At 36.5% G+C, this 18167-nt stretch overlaps 1 protein-coding gene across 1 annotated transcript; it reads right to left on the bottom strand.

Annotated features, from left to right (window-relative positions):
* Window positions 1-1070: 1070 nt before the first annotated feature.
* LOC123541253 (uncharacterized) lies at window positions 1071-14922 on the bottom strand. The gene is made up of 4 exons (XM_045326671.2): window positions 14761-14922; window positions 8490-10314; window positions 6968-7087; window positions 1071-1274 (listed from the first exon to the last, which is right to left on the bottom strand). Exons 2-4 carry the CDS (start codon window positions 10306-10308, stop codon window positions 1120-1122), a joined length of 2094 nt encoding a protein of 697 aa, XP_045182606.2. The 5' UTR covers window positions 10309-10314; window positions 14761-14922; the 3' UTR covers window positions 1071-1119.
* Window positions 14923-18167: the final 3245 nt, after the last annotated feature.

Genomic DNA, 18167 nt, shown 5'->3' with positions numbered 1-18167 from the left:
TCTTGTACACAAAAAAAAAATGCTCCGGACATATTTTCCAGCTTTAATTTGATCAAGGCGACCTTGAAATTTATTTACTCAAATTTATTAAGTAAAATATGTACAAAAAATTCTGCATTTTACTTTTTACGACAGTTTGCATTTGTGATCCAAGGGTCGATAGGAAAGCTATCTCTTTTAATGTTTAATTGACATAATTGGCATAATTGACACTTGATATTTAAATGTATATGAAATAAGGTGAGAACAACAACATAAGAAGAAATGCGCATCTCTTTCTTTTTAGAACCGAAATATTAAAATGCAATAATTATCTTATATTGTTTTTGTGATATTAACACAAAATGAATTACTCATTACTTTAACCTTTTGATCACAATACCGCATGTTCACGCGGCATACTATAATATCGTCTGCTTATGACGCTACAACAACAACTTCGTGCTGAAGTTAATTTTTCTTCGAAATTAGTGGAAATAAACCGTCTGAGAACGAATCAAATTTTTATTTCACAAAAATGAAATAAATATCATTCAAAAGATAAATTCAATGAGAGTAGGAAAGTTCTTGCACCTAAGCTTTCATATCAATGGTTTTATACAAAAAAATGCTTTGAAGAAACGCATGTTTGAGATTTTTGCACATTTTATATGGAAACAAAGAAGGAAAAAAATGACGAAATGATGGCATCAAACTTCATGTGAAGAACGAATAAAAAATTAAGATAAAATTTAATTTAAAAAAACCTTGTGATGAATCAAATGTTGAACTTTGGTAATATGTTTGCACCTAAGGTTTCTTATTTTTAGTAATGTTGTTATTAAGTAAAATGTGTACATGCCCTTCTTATTTCTATATAGAAAATCTGACCGCTATCGATCATTGGCCGGAGGAATATTCTTCGGTATGTGTAGGATCGGGTTACCCGAAACAAACATTTTTTTTGGCCTTATTTGCGATGATCCACACTATTAAATGAATATACTAAGTGAATCGACCAGAATGCTTGAGCATTTTCAGGATGCAAGATGCATTTTTTTATAGTCGGGTGTCAAGATTACAACATTAGCTATGAATAGCTATTAGCCTACTCAAAATTTTACTGAACGTCACGCATAATCAAAATTTCACTGTTTGACTGCTTCTTCGGTTGCATGTCATGGCCAGAATAAACTGTAGTACAACAACAAACAACATAGCTCCAAACATTCCCCAGAATTCTTCACGCGAAAACGTCCTTTCGGTTGTTGTTGTTGCTGCTGCTGTGTCTGAATCTGAAAAAAATACATTTATAGATAACATGTCGTACTTGAATATTTTAAGAACGAATCATGGCTGTGTAATTTTCACATCCGTATCCATGAAATACAGTGTGTTGCCGCCAAAAGTTTAAAATTTAAAGTGCATACAAAATCAAGTCAAATATCTTATTGACAAAAACATATCGGCCGTTCCATGAGAAATCCTGTATTAAATTAGTGACATAAATCAAAATTGAGACAACAGAATATTCATAAAGAACATTCTTGTACCTTTAGAAGCTGAAAATTTCAAGTAATTACCTACACAATTTTATGAGTTACAATGATTTTAAGTGAGTCACCGAATGCATTTTGAGGTCATGAAAGCAGTAGACGTCGTCGTGCATGGCGTGTATTTTTTTTACTCATTAATGCAACATTTTTGTGTATCACTTACTTAACATCAAACGATTAAATATTTAGGAACAGTTTAAAATGGTTTTACTGAAAAAGAACTTAACCGTATATTTTTTGTTTCATCACGGGCCTTTTATCTACACACCTCTATATTTTCACATAATGCATAGGTGTTTTGGAATTTCCATTGCTATGACAACACAAATTATATTTATTTGCAAAATATGGTAGAATTTGGTTTCCCTTAGATAACTGTACTTCGATATTATAAGATTCTTTCACTGGTTGTAGGTGCAGATGGGAATTTCCGGCCTCGAGGGTAACTGTTTAGGCGGTAACGAGGCTCCTGCCGAGTTACCGCGTAAACTGTTACCCGAGAGCCGGATATTCCCATCTGCGCCTACAACTAGTGACAGAATTTTTTTCTTGCATACTATTTTCAAGAAATGATAATAAAATTAAAATCAATCGAACGGCTTTCTTTTTAGAACTATTTCTTATAGCAGCGTATTTAAACAAGGCGCGGGAAACCAACGTCAGTCATAATGTTTCAAAGACAAATAACAATGTTTAGTTCCGGTTTTGTTTTATCAGATGCAGCGTAACGTTATGCATTTTTGATAAAATAACGTTTTTTGAGTCGATAAATATACTATGAGGAACAAAGAGGAAATGGGTATGGGATTTTTATTCCGTTTTTTGAAATAAAATATAAATTACTGCATAAATCTTCTACATATATGTAGTTCGCAATACGTCATTTACAGCACGAGAGTCATCTTACATCCCGGGGTGTAAGATGGATTTTTCCAGCACCGGTAAAAATACTGGAAATCCTCGTCCGGTATGCAAGAAACTTGTTTCTAGTTTCTGCAAGAACATAAGAAAAACAATGATTTTGCAGTATTTTGAACTTCTTACTAAGCAATAATTACACCATGTCTGCTCTCTAATACAGTTTTTCTCATGGAATAGACTATATATATATATATATATATATATATATCCATCGCCAAAAATCTTTTTGGCAGCTTACACATGCAGAAAAGTATGGTATGGCAATTTTCATGTTAAGGAGGTAGTATACCTTGTTACCAGGGTAAATTCAAATTAGTGGACCCGTAGCAATTTATTGTATTTCGTGTTATGTTTTAGCTGCTACAATCTCAAGTTCGTTTATCTCTGCCCCTTCAAGTACAACTTTTATCCAAGTTTGAAGTAAATGACCCTCCAAAGGTATTTTGTATTGAAAGAAGAAGGAATAAACGGATATTTAACACTTTTCAGTATATTTCGGTTTCACTGTTATCCGTAGAAGTCTGCATAGCTGATCATTTTACTAGTATGCCCGTTAGCTTTTTAATACAAGCTTAAAATGGGTTTGTCACGGGAATCGTGCTTCCATAGTAAAGCATTTTCTCTCATTTTTAAACAACTATGTATGATTACGTTAGAGAGTAAGGGGATTTCATAATTCTGTTCCAGTATCTAATGATTCGAACTTTTTGTATTACTGATAATGATGATCTTCCAAATCCGCCCAGAACTGCAGATGTTGTAGTCTGTTGACGTACACCAAGAACTTGTTTTAAAAAATGTCAATGTCGAGTGCTTTATGAAAACCCCATACTTCTGATCCATAAGTAAGGATCGGTAAAATCATACCATCCAATAATTTTATCTTCTCTGTAACATTCAAAGCTATCATATCAAATAAAGAATTCATAGAGTACAATGTTTTAATGCTTGATTGGACAAAGCTTTTTGAGCTTGGTAAAAATTCCAGTTGGAAGACAATGTCACACCAAGATAACTGAATGTCTCAATCACCTTAAGTAATACATATTATAGTTATAAGTTATAATGTTCTTCAAAGTTTTCATTTCTGTTTCCGGATTTAAAAACCATAGCAACAATTTTATCAACATTCACAACAGTAACCATTTTTGGTAGAATTGTTATACAGATTGTAAAGCAGGGTTTGTAATCCTTCCTTGTAATAGGAAATTAATACTGTATCCTCTGCAAACCACAGTTTCCAATGTAAATGTATCAATAAAATCAGTCTGCAAATTGTCATACATCGTTCAGGAAAAAATAATAAAGGTAAGAGTGGTTCCCCTTGTTTTAAGCTATCACAAGATTTCACACAACTACATATATTACGCGCCATTCTAACTACTTTTAAAGTCACTCCTAACTATTGATTTAAGCCATATTACATTTATATAAATCAAAGCATTTTGTGTATTATACATGGATATTTAAGTCTTATAGTTTTCACATGAGTGTGAAATACAGTGGATGTGATTAATACACTGATTATCAAATATTATCAGCACAAAGGTCTGTAAAAGTAACACATTGGGTATAGAGTATCGAGATGTGTATGTATTGAACATTTCAATGTGATGCTTTTTGTAGTAAAAAATATATTCAGGCATGTTTGTTGCGTTTCATATCTCGTCAGTGCCTATATGGAAGGCGAAAACCTGATCGAGTACTTCGATCACAAAGTATTTCAAAACAGATAAAAAATTCCAAACCGCTCTTGATTGATATATCAAACAATCCTATTTAGGACACCTAAAAATCAGGTTGTGATATCCTTAAACACATTCAAGAAACACTGTCATTAATTCCCTAAAATGTGCATTACTTTATCAACCGGTACGTACATAGTTTAACAACTGGTACATACTGAAATACTGTTGAAAAACTGCGTATATCATTTAGTTGAACCTTAAAACATATTTCATTTCGTTAAACCTTGACATACACAAACAACATAAAAAAACAGACGTCAGCCAGGTAGTATGGTGTCCCTTTATGGCCATTGTCGTATATTTTAAGGTCGAAACAACTAAAGGACTATACTATGAATTCCTAACTTGATACTAATATTTTGTTTCATGTCATTTTTCTATTCAATGCATATTAGCTAAATGTTTGTTCGATGATACATTTCAAACAAATTATGTAATACCGCCAAATTTACTGTAAGTTATCCCATATAGGAGAAGACCTTTATAAGCTTAGCTTTCGGACCTTATCCTTTTTCAACATGTATAATATTGATATTGTAAATTGTAAAATGTAATATGCACATATGTTTGAAATAAAATATGTTTAAATCAAAGTTGAAATAACTAAACTACGATGGTTGAGAGAAGAAATCAACGATGATAAAAACACGAAACGGCGATGTTGAAATGTCGAAACAACGAAACTAAGATGATGAAAAGTCGAAAATATTTCGTACTTTCATCATTATAGTACCTCCGATTTTTTCACCATCATGATTTTTTTCCTTTATTTTTTTATGACTTTTCAACATCGCAGTTTCGACTTTAACCATCGTAGTTTTGACTTTAAACTATCGTAATTTCGACTTTTTACCGTCGCACTTTCTACACTAACCGCCGTAGTATCGTAACTATGTATGTTATACATGAGCAAAAGATTCAAAACAATGGATGAGTACAAGGGTAACAAAGTACCGTCATCTTCTGATCTACCTCGTATAATGGTAAAAAGTCCAGTGCGCATGGTGGACAGGAAGGCGATTCGACGATGTTGAAAACTCGAAATGCGATGATAAAAAATCAATACTTCGGTGATGAAACTTTGAATAAACGAAATCACGATTTTGAAAAAAAGAAAAAAAAGAAACCACGATGATGAAAAGTCTATGATGAAAGTACGGAACAATTTCTAGTTTTCACAATCGTAGTTTCGTTTTCTTCGAATTTTCAGCATCGTAGTTTCGTGAATTCATTATCGTGTTTTCGACTTTTCACCATCATTGTTCCGTTATTTCAACTTTACGGCATCGTAGCATCGTCTTTTTAAAAAATGTGGCAATGGCTTTGGCAGGACACCGTAGGGAAGAAACCGAAAGTACAAAAGTATCATAATTCAGTGGTTTATTTTAAAACTTGCAGTGTCATACCTGCATACTAATACTAATGGTTGAGAAGGTTACAATTACAGAAAGTCGGGCAAAATCAACTACCTTTAAGGAAAAGCGATCGTTTCATTCTGGGTCTATTTGATTTTGATTCTGTGTTTGTTGTGTTTACAATCAAGGTCATATGGCGACTTTTCCTGCTTTTTGTGGTGAAGTGAAACCAAAGGAAAAGCTTAATACGTATATACACGTGTAAAGTTTATAAAAATAATTGTATCTAAAAAAAGGTACCCCACCCGGCATTATTTCTGGCATTAACCGACACCTTGGTAACACCACTGACCAGCTCGACCCTAAGTGAGGTTTTAAACCAACATCAGTGAGTAGGAAATGATCTGAAGTGAGAGACATTAACCACTCGGCCAGCTTTTTTTCTAATAATCAAAATGAGTCTTTTATAATTAGACTCGAATGCTGTTGGAATACATAAGTATGTAGCGTTAGTTTTCGTGCTTTTTAGGACTGGTAGCATAGTTATACCTAGCGGAGATATTCCTATTCTTCAAATAAATAAAACGCAAATTATAAACTTCTGGGTTGACTTGTGCAACATCTTGGGATGTATACATTTCATTTTACTTTCTAACGTTGCATACCACAACCTAGGGTCATACACCTTGTGTTATTCTATATCTCCTGTGTTTCCGCTAAGTGTTTTTAAAACACCTGCGCTTTTAAAAAGCCGACCCTAAATGTGTACACCCATACCATTACTTTAGCAAACGATTGAGGAATGTGTGTATGAATTTGCTGCACGAACCCGTACTGATATCCTATCGTCCTGTCATTATCTAAAACAATATACAGTAGAAAACTCACTATACAACGGTAAGTCATCAAAACTGTATAACTGTGTTCGTCCAGAATAAATTTCATTTGAGCCGTGCCATGAGAAAACCAACATAGTGGCTTTGCGACCAGCATGGATCCAGACGAGCCTGCGCATCCGCGCAGTCTGGTCAGGATCCATGCTGTTCGCTTTCAAAGCCTACTGCAATTAGAGAAATCGTTAGCGAACAGCATGGATCCTGACCAGACTGCGCGGATGCGCAGGCTGGTCTGGATCCATGCTGGTCGCAAAGCCACTATGTTGGTTTTCTCATGGCGCGGCTCATTTATCGAAAACAAGTCGGAAACCACTTAGACCTTTATTTCCTGTCAGATTTTCCATTTTAGAATTCAACAACATTTTTGCGCTCGCATAACTGAATTTATTCCCAATAAATTAATAATAAATATAACAGATTAATCGTACTTGCCTGTCTTAAACAGGTTTGGGCATGAATATCTAAGCTGAAAGAAACCTCTAAAATTGGAGCAATTTTTGAAGAGGACTTACCATCAGAATTGTTTCTCGTCGGTTTAAGAATTGTCGGCGGAGGATAGTTTCTACATTCTGGAAAACCTGGGGGTGGAGACGGAATTTGTGGGAAGGAATCGTTCAGCAATAATCCCATACCTGAAAAGTGATTCAGATTTAATCAAACCTTTGTCAGTTAAACAAGCATTTTAAATTACCCTACCCACTCGTGCACCTTCCATCAGATTATGGCAGATTAAGGCCAAAACTAAGTGTCATTTTTAAGCAAGTAGAGTTTACAATACTTTGATGATTTAACATTTATTTTATGCATGACGTTTATTTAGTAGAAATATTCAAAGATTCATTTTTCAAAAAAGCGGATATCCTGCAAAAACTCCACTCAATCAGAACTCGGTCAAAAAGAACGATATGGAAAATATTAAAATTATGAAATTGTTTTAAGATTTAAAGAAATATATCTCTATATGAATCCAAATCCCCGTGCAATGGTACATCAAGCATTGAACCGCGGTTTTCTAGCACGTTACTTTTTATGCCCCCCTTCGAAGAAGGAGGAGTATATTGTTTTGCAGATATCGGTCGGTCGGTCGGTCGGTCGGTCTGTATTCAGATCAATCCGTTTCCGGATGATAACTCAAAAACGCTTGGGCCTAGGACCATGAAAGTTGATAGGGAGGTTGGTCATGACCAGCAGATGACCCCTATTGATTTTGAGATAAGAATGTCAAAGGTCAAGGTCACAGTGACCCGGAACAGTAAAATGGTTTCCGGATGGTAACTCAAAAACGCTTAGGCCTATGGCCATGAAAGTTGATAGGAAGGTTGGTCATGAGCAGTAGATGATCCTTTTTGATTTTGAGGTGAGTAAGTCAAAAGTCAAGGGCACAGTGGCCCGGAATAGTTAAATGGTTCCGGATGATAACTCAAGAATGCTTAGGCCTAGGATCATGAAAGTTGATAGGGTAGTTGACCATGACTAGCAGATAACCCCTATTGATTTTGAGGTCAGTAAGTCAAAGGTCACGGTCATACTGACCTGGAACAGTTAAACCGTTTCCGGAGGATAACTTGAGAACGCTTGGGCCTAGGACCACGAAACTTGATAGGAAGGTTGGTCATGATTAACAAATGAACGCTTTTGATTTTGAGGTCAGTAGGCCAAAGGTCGAAGTTACAATGACCCGGAACAGTTAAACAGTGTCTGGACGATAACTTGAGATTACTTGGGCCTAGGTTCTCGAAACTTAATAGGGAGGTTGAGCATGACCAGCAGATGATCCCTATTGATTTTGAGGTCAGTAGGTCAAAGGTCAAGGTCACATTGACCCAAAACAGTAGCATCAATGTGGGGGGGGGGGCATTTCGTTTTCTTCGAGCTCTTGTTTATTATTGATTTTGTCAGGCTCCTGTAAAATGTGTATGTTCAGCATTTCACAATATAAAAGAAATTATAGTGTTTTGCTTCTAAGTTCAAAGATAAAACGCCGACGAAAGAGGTCTGTCTAGTAAAGTTTTATATTCACATTAAAGTTCTTACCAATCTGCATATGCATTTCTTGATGACAATGAATAAACCAAAGTCCAGGATTGTCTGCCATAAATCGTATGACCACATAACCACCGGCAGGAAGAGTAACTGTATCCTTACGCGGTAATCGTGTCACATCCACGTCCGGAATATTTCCTTCTTTCCAAGAACGATCGACCCAAGAAGCATCGGAATAGCATAGGCCAGATGGACAATTGATATCAGCAGTAAAGTTTGCGTTTGATCCTTTAAAGCCGACCTTTACCACATGAAAAGAATATCCGTGCACATGTATTGGGTGATGAACAATATTTAAAAATCCAGCGCTATAAAAGGTCATCTGCACAATGTCCCCAAAGTTCACATCGAGGGGGTGATTGCAAAAACAGACTTTATTAGGACCGCAACTGTTGGAGTTATCACAAATTCCCGTTACTTCCATTGGCTGCGTTAACGCAGACACTGTTGGAAGTTTAAGACTAATCCCACCCATGTGTCCCCAAACTTCCCCATTATCCGACAGAGCATAACCAACATTTACAAAAAATTCTTTAAAATTCCCAGAGCTCGCTGTAGGTGCTGGATCGCTCGTGTCTGGCGCCCGCATTTTATCGGATGTAATGCAGTTCCAGTTTGGAAATGTTTCAAAAGGACAATTTACAACCGTACACGGACTACTTTCTGTGCATTCGTTAGTACCAGACTCTGGGTCAGTTTCTACGGCGCCTTCATACCTTAGAATAGCTAACCCGGTTAGATTTATTGACTTGTGTAATGTATCTGCTCGGATCCAGTAATTGCCTACAGCTTCACTGGCTTCAATAACAATGTCGAATCTTTCTCCACTATGCATGATAACAAAGTCAGCAGTTATCGGTTCAATATCATTACCGTCTGTGGCAACTACCTTTAATTTATGTCCATCAACAGACAGTTTGTGTTGGATACCATACCCACCGCCCACGATTCGGAATTTATACTTCAGACCTTTTTCAACATTGAAAGTACTCAAAGGAGTTTTTGTCATTTTTCCACCCTGCTGATCCAGTACTCTTCCTCTGCCGTTGATCAAAGAAGATGTAAATTCTAACAAAGGTGAATTTGAACCATCAATTCTTTCATATGATGGGAAAAACGGTACACCGTCCGGGCTAAAAATGCCGAGTAATACTCCAGCAGTATATAAACGATCGGAATCATACAGATTGCTATAATCTTGCACGACCATGACATACTCCTTCATTTCATCCTGTTTCTTTTCCTTAACAATAAAAGCCCCAACCAAACCCATGTTTGTCTGAGCGCCGGTATGAGAATGATAGAAATATGTTCCTTTACGGTTTGGTCTAAATCTGTACGAGAATGTCTGACCAGGTAAAATCGGACACTGTGTAATAAAAGCTGCTCCATCCATCCAGGGTGTACCACGCATCTCTATACCATGGAAGTGGATTGTAACTCCGTCGCTCAGCATATGGTTTGTCACGTGAACAATAACTTCCTGATTCCTGTAAACTGTCAGGGTCGGTCCCGGCATTGTTTTATTAAAAAGGGTCAAAACTCGTTCATGCTTTGATCCGTCGGCGAGTACAACATCGTCGGGGTCCACAGGTGTCCTTGACTGATCGCCGTGGATGTAAACGTTTCCGTCAGATTCATTAATATAGACCTTTTGGTTAAAACCACGCCTCATCGGTAACCATGTCGTCACATAAAGATAAAACTCACACGTGTCTGCGTCCATGGCACAAGAATTCCGACTGTCATGTCCGAAACAGAGAGTAAGACACAACAAACCCGTCCATAGCTGTATAAAGCCCGTTGTCATTTTCGTCTGAAATCATGAATAAATTCAGCTGAGTATGATAAAACACTCAAAACACGTTAATAATGTTGATTCAATGTTCAAAATTAAAACGACCATATAGATCTACAGTTCAAAAGACAACAGTTAGACGCGTATAATTTTTCTTAATTTACTTTTGCGCCTTAGAACTATTCAAAAGAAAAGAAACAAGAGATCACAGAGTGATCTTGGCGCCCACCAATGTGTCATTTTTGTGTGTTCCAAATTTCAAGACTTACTGACTAGCTCAAGGTCAAATTTCATTTCCGTACACAACACTGTGCATGTGGTCTAAATTCGAAAGCTGTAACTTGAGAAATGTGAAAGTAGGTCACTAGATCAATTTCAAGGACAAAGTTCTTTGTACACAAAACTGTGCATGTGCATCAATTTTGAAGACTGTAGTTTGAGAAATTTGAAAGTAGGTCACTAGGTCAATCTTAAGGTCAAAGTTTATTTCGGTACACAAAACTATGCAAGTGGTCCAAATTTGAAGGCTGTAGCTTGAGAAATGAGAAAGTAGGTCACTAGGTCAAAATCAAGGTCAAATTTCACTTCACAACACAAATCTATGCATGTGGTCCAAATTTGAAGCCTGTTCCTTCAAAAATGTGAACGTAGGTCACTAGGTCAATATCAAGGTCAAAGTTTGTTTCGGTACACAATCCTATTCATGTGGTCTAAATTTGAAGCCTATAGCTACAGAAATCTGAAAGTAGGTCACTAGGTCAATCTTAAGGTCAAAGTTCATTTCGGTACACAAAACTATGCATGTGGTCCAAATTTGAAGGCTGTAGCTTGAGAAATGTGAAAGTAGGTCACTAGGTCAAAATCAAGGTCTAATTTTATTTCGGAATACAAAACTATGCATGTGGTCCAAATTTGAAGCCTGTACCTTCAAAAATGTGAAAGTAGGTCACTAGGTCAATGTAAAGGTCAAAGTTTGTTTCGGTACACGAAACCATGCATGTGGTCCAAATTTGAAGGCTGTAGCTTGAGAAATGTGAAAGTTGGTCACTAGGTCAAAATCAAGGTCAAATTTTATTTCGGAATACAGAACTATGCATGAGGTCCAAATTTGTAGCCTGTACCTTCAAAAATGTGAAAGTAGGTCACTAGGTCGATGTCAAGGTCAAAGTTTGTTTCGGTACAATTACCATGCAGGTGGTCCAAATTTGAAGGCTGTAGCTTGAGAAATGTGAAAGTAGGTCACTGGGTCAAAATCAAGGTCAAATTTCATTTCGGAACACGAAATTATGCATGTGGTCCAAATTTGAAGCATGTACCTTTAAAAATGTGAAAGTAGGTCACTAGGTCAATGTCAAGGTCAAAGTTTATTTCAGTGCACAAAACTATGCATGTGGTCCAAATTTGAAGGTTGTAGCTACAGAAATTTGAAAGTAGGTCACTAGGTCAAAATCAAGGTCAAGGTTCATCTTGCCACTCAAAACCATACATGTGGTCCAAATCTGAATGTTGTAGGTTATTGACAAGAAGTTTTTATAAGCTTTTCCCTATATAAGTCTATATGAACCATGTGACCCCCAGGGCCGGGCCATATTTAACCCTAGGGGGATAATTTTAACAAACTTGGTAGAGAACCACTAGACGATGCTACATTACAAATATCAAAGCCCTAGGCTTTGTGGTTTGGACAAGAAGATTTTCAAAGTTTTTCCCTATATAAGTCTATGTAAACCATGTGACCCCCGGGGCGGGGCCATATTTGACCCTAGGGGGATAATTTGAACAATCTTAGTTGAAGACCACTAGATGATGTCACATACAAAATATCAAAGCCCTAGGCCCTGTGGTTTTGGACAAGAGGTTTTTCAAAGTTTTTCCCTATATAAGTCTATATAAACCATGTGACCACCGGGGCGGGGCCATATTACACCCTAGGGAAATAATTTGAATCATATTGGTAGAAGACCACTAGATGATGCTTCATACCAAATATCAAAGCCCTAGGCTCTGTGGTTTGGGGCAAGAAGATTTTCAAAGTTTTTCCCTATATAAATCTATATAAATTATAGAAATAAACAAAGGGCTATAACTTACTAAAAATTTGTTGAACCAGTCTGATTTTCAGGGGGACACAACTAGGGTACCAGTACATCATTCTGACAAAGTTTGGTCAAAATCCCCCAGGTAGTTTCTGAGGAGATGCGATAACGAGAAATTGTTAACGGAAGGACGGACGGAATGACGGACGGACGGACGGACGGAAGGACGACGGACCACGGACGCAGAGTGATTTGAATAGCCCACCATCTGATGATGGTGGGCTAAAAATTTGAATGCTTAATAAAAATCAAAATCAACTTGAATATCATTAAAATTACTTTTATTGTCCGAAGTAACTGTTATGTAACCAAAACACTTGGCGGGTCACGGAAATGACCAAAAGACTAGAACTTGAGAGATTTTAAACGAAATAACAAATAATGAAAATAGCCATTTATTATAGCAGGCTGAAAGTTATTGCTAGGTGTAAGCATATTAGAAGACGTCAACAAAACAACTAAACAAATACCATATTGTATCAAATTTTGGAATTCTTTGAAATCGTCAAGAAAAGATAAAAAAGAATGTAAAATATTCAACAGTTATCTATGAAATGCTACGGGGCGGCGTCCACAGACTTTGTTCGGAGCATATCTTCTTCATGCATGGATGGATTTTGATGAAACTTAGCACAGTTGTTCACCATCATGAGACGGAGTTTCAAGTGCAAGAACCAAGGTCTAAGGTCAAGGTCACACTTTGAGGTCAAAGGTCAAATTCAAGAATGACTTTGTCCGGAGCATATCTTCTTCAACCATGGAGGGACTTTGATATAACTTGGTACAATTGTTCTCCATTATGAGACGGAGTGTCAAGCGCAAGAACCAGGTTCCTAGGTCTAAGGTCAAGATCACTCTTGGAGGTAGAAGGATACAAGAATGAAAACTTTGTCCGGAGCTTTCTTCTTCATGAATGGTGGGATTTTGATGTAACTTGGCACAAATGTACACCATCATGAGACGGAGGGTCCCTTCTTTAGAATTATTCCCTTTGTTGTTACTATAAATGGCTACTATTGTAACTTTTTCATTAATAGTCGTAGGGAAAATCGAGACCACTTTTCTGTTGTACAACATGTATGTTACATCCAATTTTGAGGTGAATTTTGACCTATCTCTACCTGGAAAGACTTACATTTTTTTTAAAGATAAACTTCCCTTACTTGAAACTATAGATAATTTATATTGTAACTTTTTTTATAACTGACCTAGTGAAAAAAACAAGACCACTTTTTTTGTGGTTCAACATAGATGTTACTTTCAAATTTTAGATGTATTTTAAGGTATCTCTGTCTGGTAAGGAGTTTTTGTGGACTTAGAAAAATAAAAGAATTACAATAATTACTAAACAACACAAATTTAAAATTCCATTGCAAATACTGGTGCTAGCGTAAAGAAATTTACTGTGACGGGCGTATATTGTGACATTCTGGCACTCTTGTATATATATGTACATTTTGTAAATGAATTGTGATCAATAAAATATTGTTTAAACCAAGAAGACATAACACCTAAACTGGGCACGGTACATTCATCTTCTAACAATGTACATGCTCCCTTCATGCTGATACTTTTCTATTCCCTTGAACTCTGTAGGAGGAATATTATCCGGACAACATTTCAGGAGAAGAACAGACGGAAGGGCAAGACGGCAACTATATTTCCCCAACCCCTAAATTTTCAGGGAAGATAAACTAATGTGTTATGAGAAAGCCATTTGCTTCATTTTATTGTTTATTATTACTTCTTGTATATGGCATGCAATAGGGTTATTATAACAGTAGCTCGACTAGGGATGCTGTATTCAGCTCGAATCGGATCTGACCTTGCAAAATCCACGAGAGCCGATACAAAATCCCAGATCTGACTACTGTTATAATAACCTTCTATCTTTTTTCTTTGTTGTTTTGCTTTTTATTGAAACGAAATCTTCAATATTTATCGATATCAAAATGGAACTAAGTGAAGTTTTTATGTGCGCTAATTATAGAACTGCGTTAGGTCATGCATATTTATGAAAGTAGTGCGGCAGCATACAATACAAAAGGTACAAGACAGAATTTAAAAGGAACAATACCGATTTTTTTTCTGCCTGCTCATATTTAATTGTGAAATACAAGCCGATTTTTTTACAGAATTTATATAGGTATATAATAAAAGTTTAAATATCACTGACAGAAAGTGTAGATGGGAATGCCCTCCCCCGAGTATCTGTTTTCTCCGTACCCCCTAAACAATCTACGATCTGTGCATATGTCCATAAAAATCTCTCATATACTTTTAAATATAATTCTAAATGTTAACATACTATTGTTTTAAAATTCGATTTCTCAAAGTTTTATACTGATAAAATACAAATATGAAATACCTTTTATTTTTATCCGCTTTAATTCTAAACCTGTATCAATTTTTTAAAAGGATTAGATACATTCCTCGGATGCGGAAAATAATGACAAGTCCGTCAGCTTTTTTCAACTGCCTGGGTCAGTTAATTTCAGTGACGTGTGCAGGGTACTCGTATATCACTTACCCGTACTTAATGTGATTGTTCATAATATTGTTCATAAACGTAAAATTTGACCGAATTTATCAAAAACCTAATCAAAGTTCATACTGGATAGTTTAAACATGCTGAACTACCTTAAGGATGACGTGAAGTCATGCCTATTAAGTTTACACTTGTTTTCTGTAACAAGATCTAACTTTATTTTAGCGTCAAAAATTAAAGCAGCTGTTTCAAAAATTCAAGTTTATAAAAAATCTTTGATTTCATTAGATTATGTAGTCTTGCATTAGTTACCAAACCAAATTTGCTTATCATAAAAGAAAGTAAATAGCAATCTCTTGTGGCCGAGTGGTTAAGTTCGCTGACTTCAAATCACTTGCCCCTCACATGTTCGAGCCTCACTCTTCATGTGCGGAAGTTATCCAGCTGGCGTACGGAAGGTCGGTGATTCTACCCAGGTGCCCGCTCGTGATGAAATAATGCACCGAGGGGCACCACGATCTTCCTCCACCATGAAAAGCTGGTAAGTCGCCGTATGACCTATATTGTGTTGGTGCGATGTTAAAACCAACAAAAACAAAAGAAAATCTTTTCAGAGGACAGTATTCTTCATAACAGGAGAAATGTCAATCAAACTGAAATGGCATTTCTGAGATAAACAGTGGACGCCCGGATGTTGATCAGCGTAGTTTTATCCTTGTATTTCTACGAGCAAGGTAGAAATGAAAATACAGTCAAACCTGTGTTAAAGACCACCTCTGAACAGAGACCACCTGGCTCTAAAGACCACATGTTTTGTTTCCCATTTTAACATTTACAGTGTATTTTAACCTGTGAATAAAGATCACCTGCCAATAAAGACCATATTTTGGCTCTCCCAAGGGTGGTCTTTATAGACAGGTTTGATTGTAATCAATACCATTATTTGGTTTATTATTTAATTACGACAGTTAATCTTTTCAGAATATCTCTTGAACATAGTAGTTTTGACGGTTTATCACGTTTTGGCCTTGCATATCTATTAATAAGAAGTAGGGTGTCGCTGTGCCCTATATACACTGAATAATTCGTACAACTTTTGTGACGATTAAGTTATAAAACGAAGCTATCAATTTACCTACTTCGTATTGTCAACCGGATATCTCCGAAACAGAATAGGTATCAGTTTCATTGCTTGCCAAAATGTTAAACGACACCGTTTTTAAATGTTTATATAATGCCCCGGTTATAAATAAAGCGGAACTTATGTAAACAAAAATTGACAAAAGCGGACAAAATATCCTAAATTTTATTTGTTTTGTGAATTAAACTCTAACATGTCAAATTGTTAAGGTTGCTGCTGCCGCCCGCATCCGCTTATTTCTATTTCTTATTGTTGATATTAGTTCTTGATTATTTAAGATAAAGTTTATATGATTGCAATCTACAATAATGATAAAGCTATGGGGTTGTTTTCACTGCTGAATATTTGTAATTTGGAGAAAGCATTTGGCTTATCTGCGAAAATAAATATTTCGAAGTAAAGACTAAAAGGAAAGTTTTAGGCATAATTAACAACTTTTATTATACATCCACAATTCAACTGTTACTTTGCCGAATTTATCACGATTTGATAAGTTTAAACAATACAACAAGTATATATCAACAACGGGTCACAGAATTAACTAATCATATAAACAAGAATTCCGCAAAGTGGGAGACAATATACGCCCGATGTATTGTGAAAGTGGGAGAGGGGAGGAGGGCGGGGGTAGTTTGTGCCGTAGCGGTGACGGAATACTAACACACAAGAAACTGAAAGTGAATGGCAGGGATGGGGTTATGCTCAGCACACAAAATATGACAGAATGATATGACCTTGCTGTGACCTTGACCTTGACATACTGACCTGGTTCATGCACTCTGCACATCGTCTCACTGCCACATACCTATATGAACGAAGTCAATACCTTGAATTGTAATTAAGTTATGCTCCGAATACGAAATATGAAGGGCATATTTGACCTTTGATTTTCATTTGCGACCTTGACCTTTGACCACTGACCTGGTTCACGTGCTCTGCACATCGTCTCATCGCCACCTACCTGTATACCAAGCTTAAAGTCAAAATATTGAACAGTTATGCCCCGAAAACATAATATGAGGGTCAAATTTGAAATTTGAGCTCCGTTTGTGACCCTTGACCTTAAACCTACCGACCTGGCTCATATGCTCTACACCTCTTCTCATCACCATTTGCCAATATGGCAAGTTTAAAGTCAATACCTTTAATGGTCATTGAGTTATGCTCCGGACACGAATATGACGGACGGACGTACAGACGCACGGACGACAGACGCACATAATACGTCCGTTTTTACAAAAAAAAATTAAAAGTCACCACTCTCACTTAACATTATTACCAAAGTAATCATATTAAATACAATGAAATATATTCATTCAGAATTGACATCAATACGTCGTAAACCCCAAAATAACGCAGCTATGTGCACACAGGATTATTACCCCTGCAACTAAAAGTTTCAGACAGAACTTAACATTGACTTTCCGAAATTACATTCAGGGGCAGGTGATAGAGCTGTCAAAATAGGAAGAAAGAATTCCAACCCATTGTTTTCTGGAGCAGGCAGGTGTATCTCTGTATGTCTACACACCACATGCTGTGCAATTTTCACGTGTTGCAAGGTTATAGAACGGCATACATTAAAGTAACCCAGACCCGACAGGTGAATCCCTTATTCATGCAATGGTAACGAAAGGCCCGATATATAAAACCCAGAAATGCTGGTGTAAATGATTATGTCAGAATCTTCTGGTCCTTTGAGACCATGAAGTTCATTTCAATATTTCAATATTTCAAAATAGCCATTATAGAATTCCTTTTGAGCCTTTGAAAGGGGCGTAGGGGTATTGCATATTTATTTACCTATCAAGAAAAGACTCAAACTGAGTCTGCTATCATTTGCTTGGCTTTGTTCTATGCTTTCAAAGGATATTCTTAAATATTTTATTGATGAACCATTTACACATGTACTCCATATCATTACAGAAGGCAGACCAACAGCACAAACACCATAAGGGACCCGACGAAGCAGGTTCGAAGAACCTCACTTGCACTCTACTCACATGTCGTCTACCACCAGTTTCGTTAGACTCGATCAGAGCGAGAAGTGAAGTGCTCTATTGTAAAAGGACCGAACAATAAAATGCACTTCATTTGCATTGCCATGATTCAGAATCTTAAAAATATTCTGTACCGCCTCGGTAGC

The sequence above is a fragment of the Mercenaria mercenaria genome, chromosome 16, assembly GCF_021730395.1.
Source record: "Mercenaria mercenaria strain notata chromosome 16, MADL_Memer_1, whole genome shotgun sequence".
Taxonomy (NCBI): Eukaryota; Metazoa; Mollusca; class Bivalvia; order Venerida; family Veneridae; genus Mercenaria; species Mercenaria mercenaria.
Note: the sequence above shows the minus strand (reverse complement) of the source record. Positions and strands in the feature narration are given on the sequence as shown.

Excerpts from the sequence above, each read along its gene's own strand:
- LOC123541253 (XM_045326671.2), bottom strand. The coding sequence starts at position 10,308 with ATGACAACGGGCTTTATACAGCTATGGACGGGTTTGTTGTGTCTTACT. Across the intron at positions 7,088-8,489 it reads AGAAATGCATATGCAGATTG|GTATGGGATTATTGCTGAAC; the intron begins GTAAGAACTTTA and ends ATCACTTTTCAG. Across the intron at positions 1,275-6,967 it reads GACGAGAAACAATTCTGATG|ATTCAGACACAGCAGCAGCA; the intron begins GTAAGTCCTCTT and ends TATTTTTTTCAG.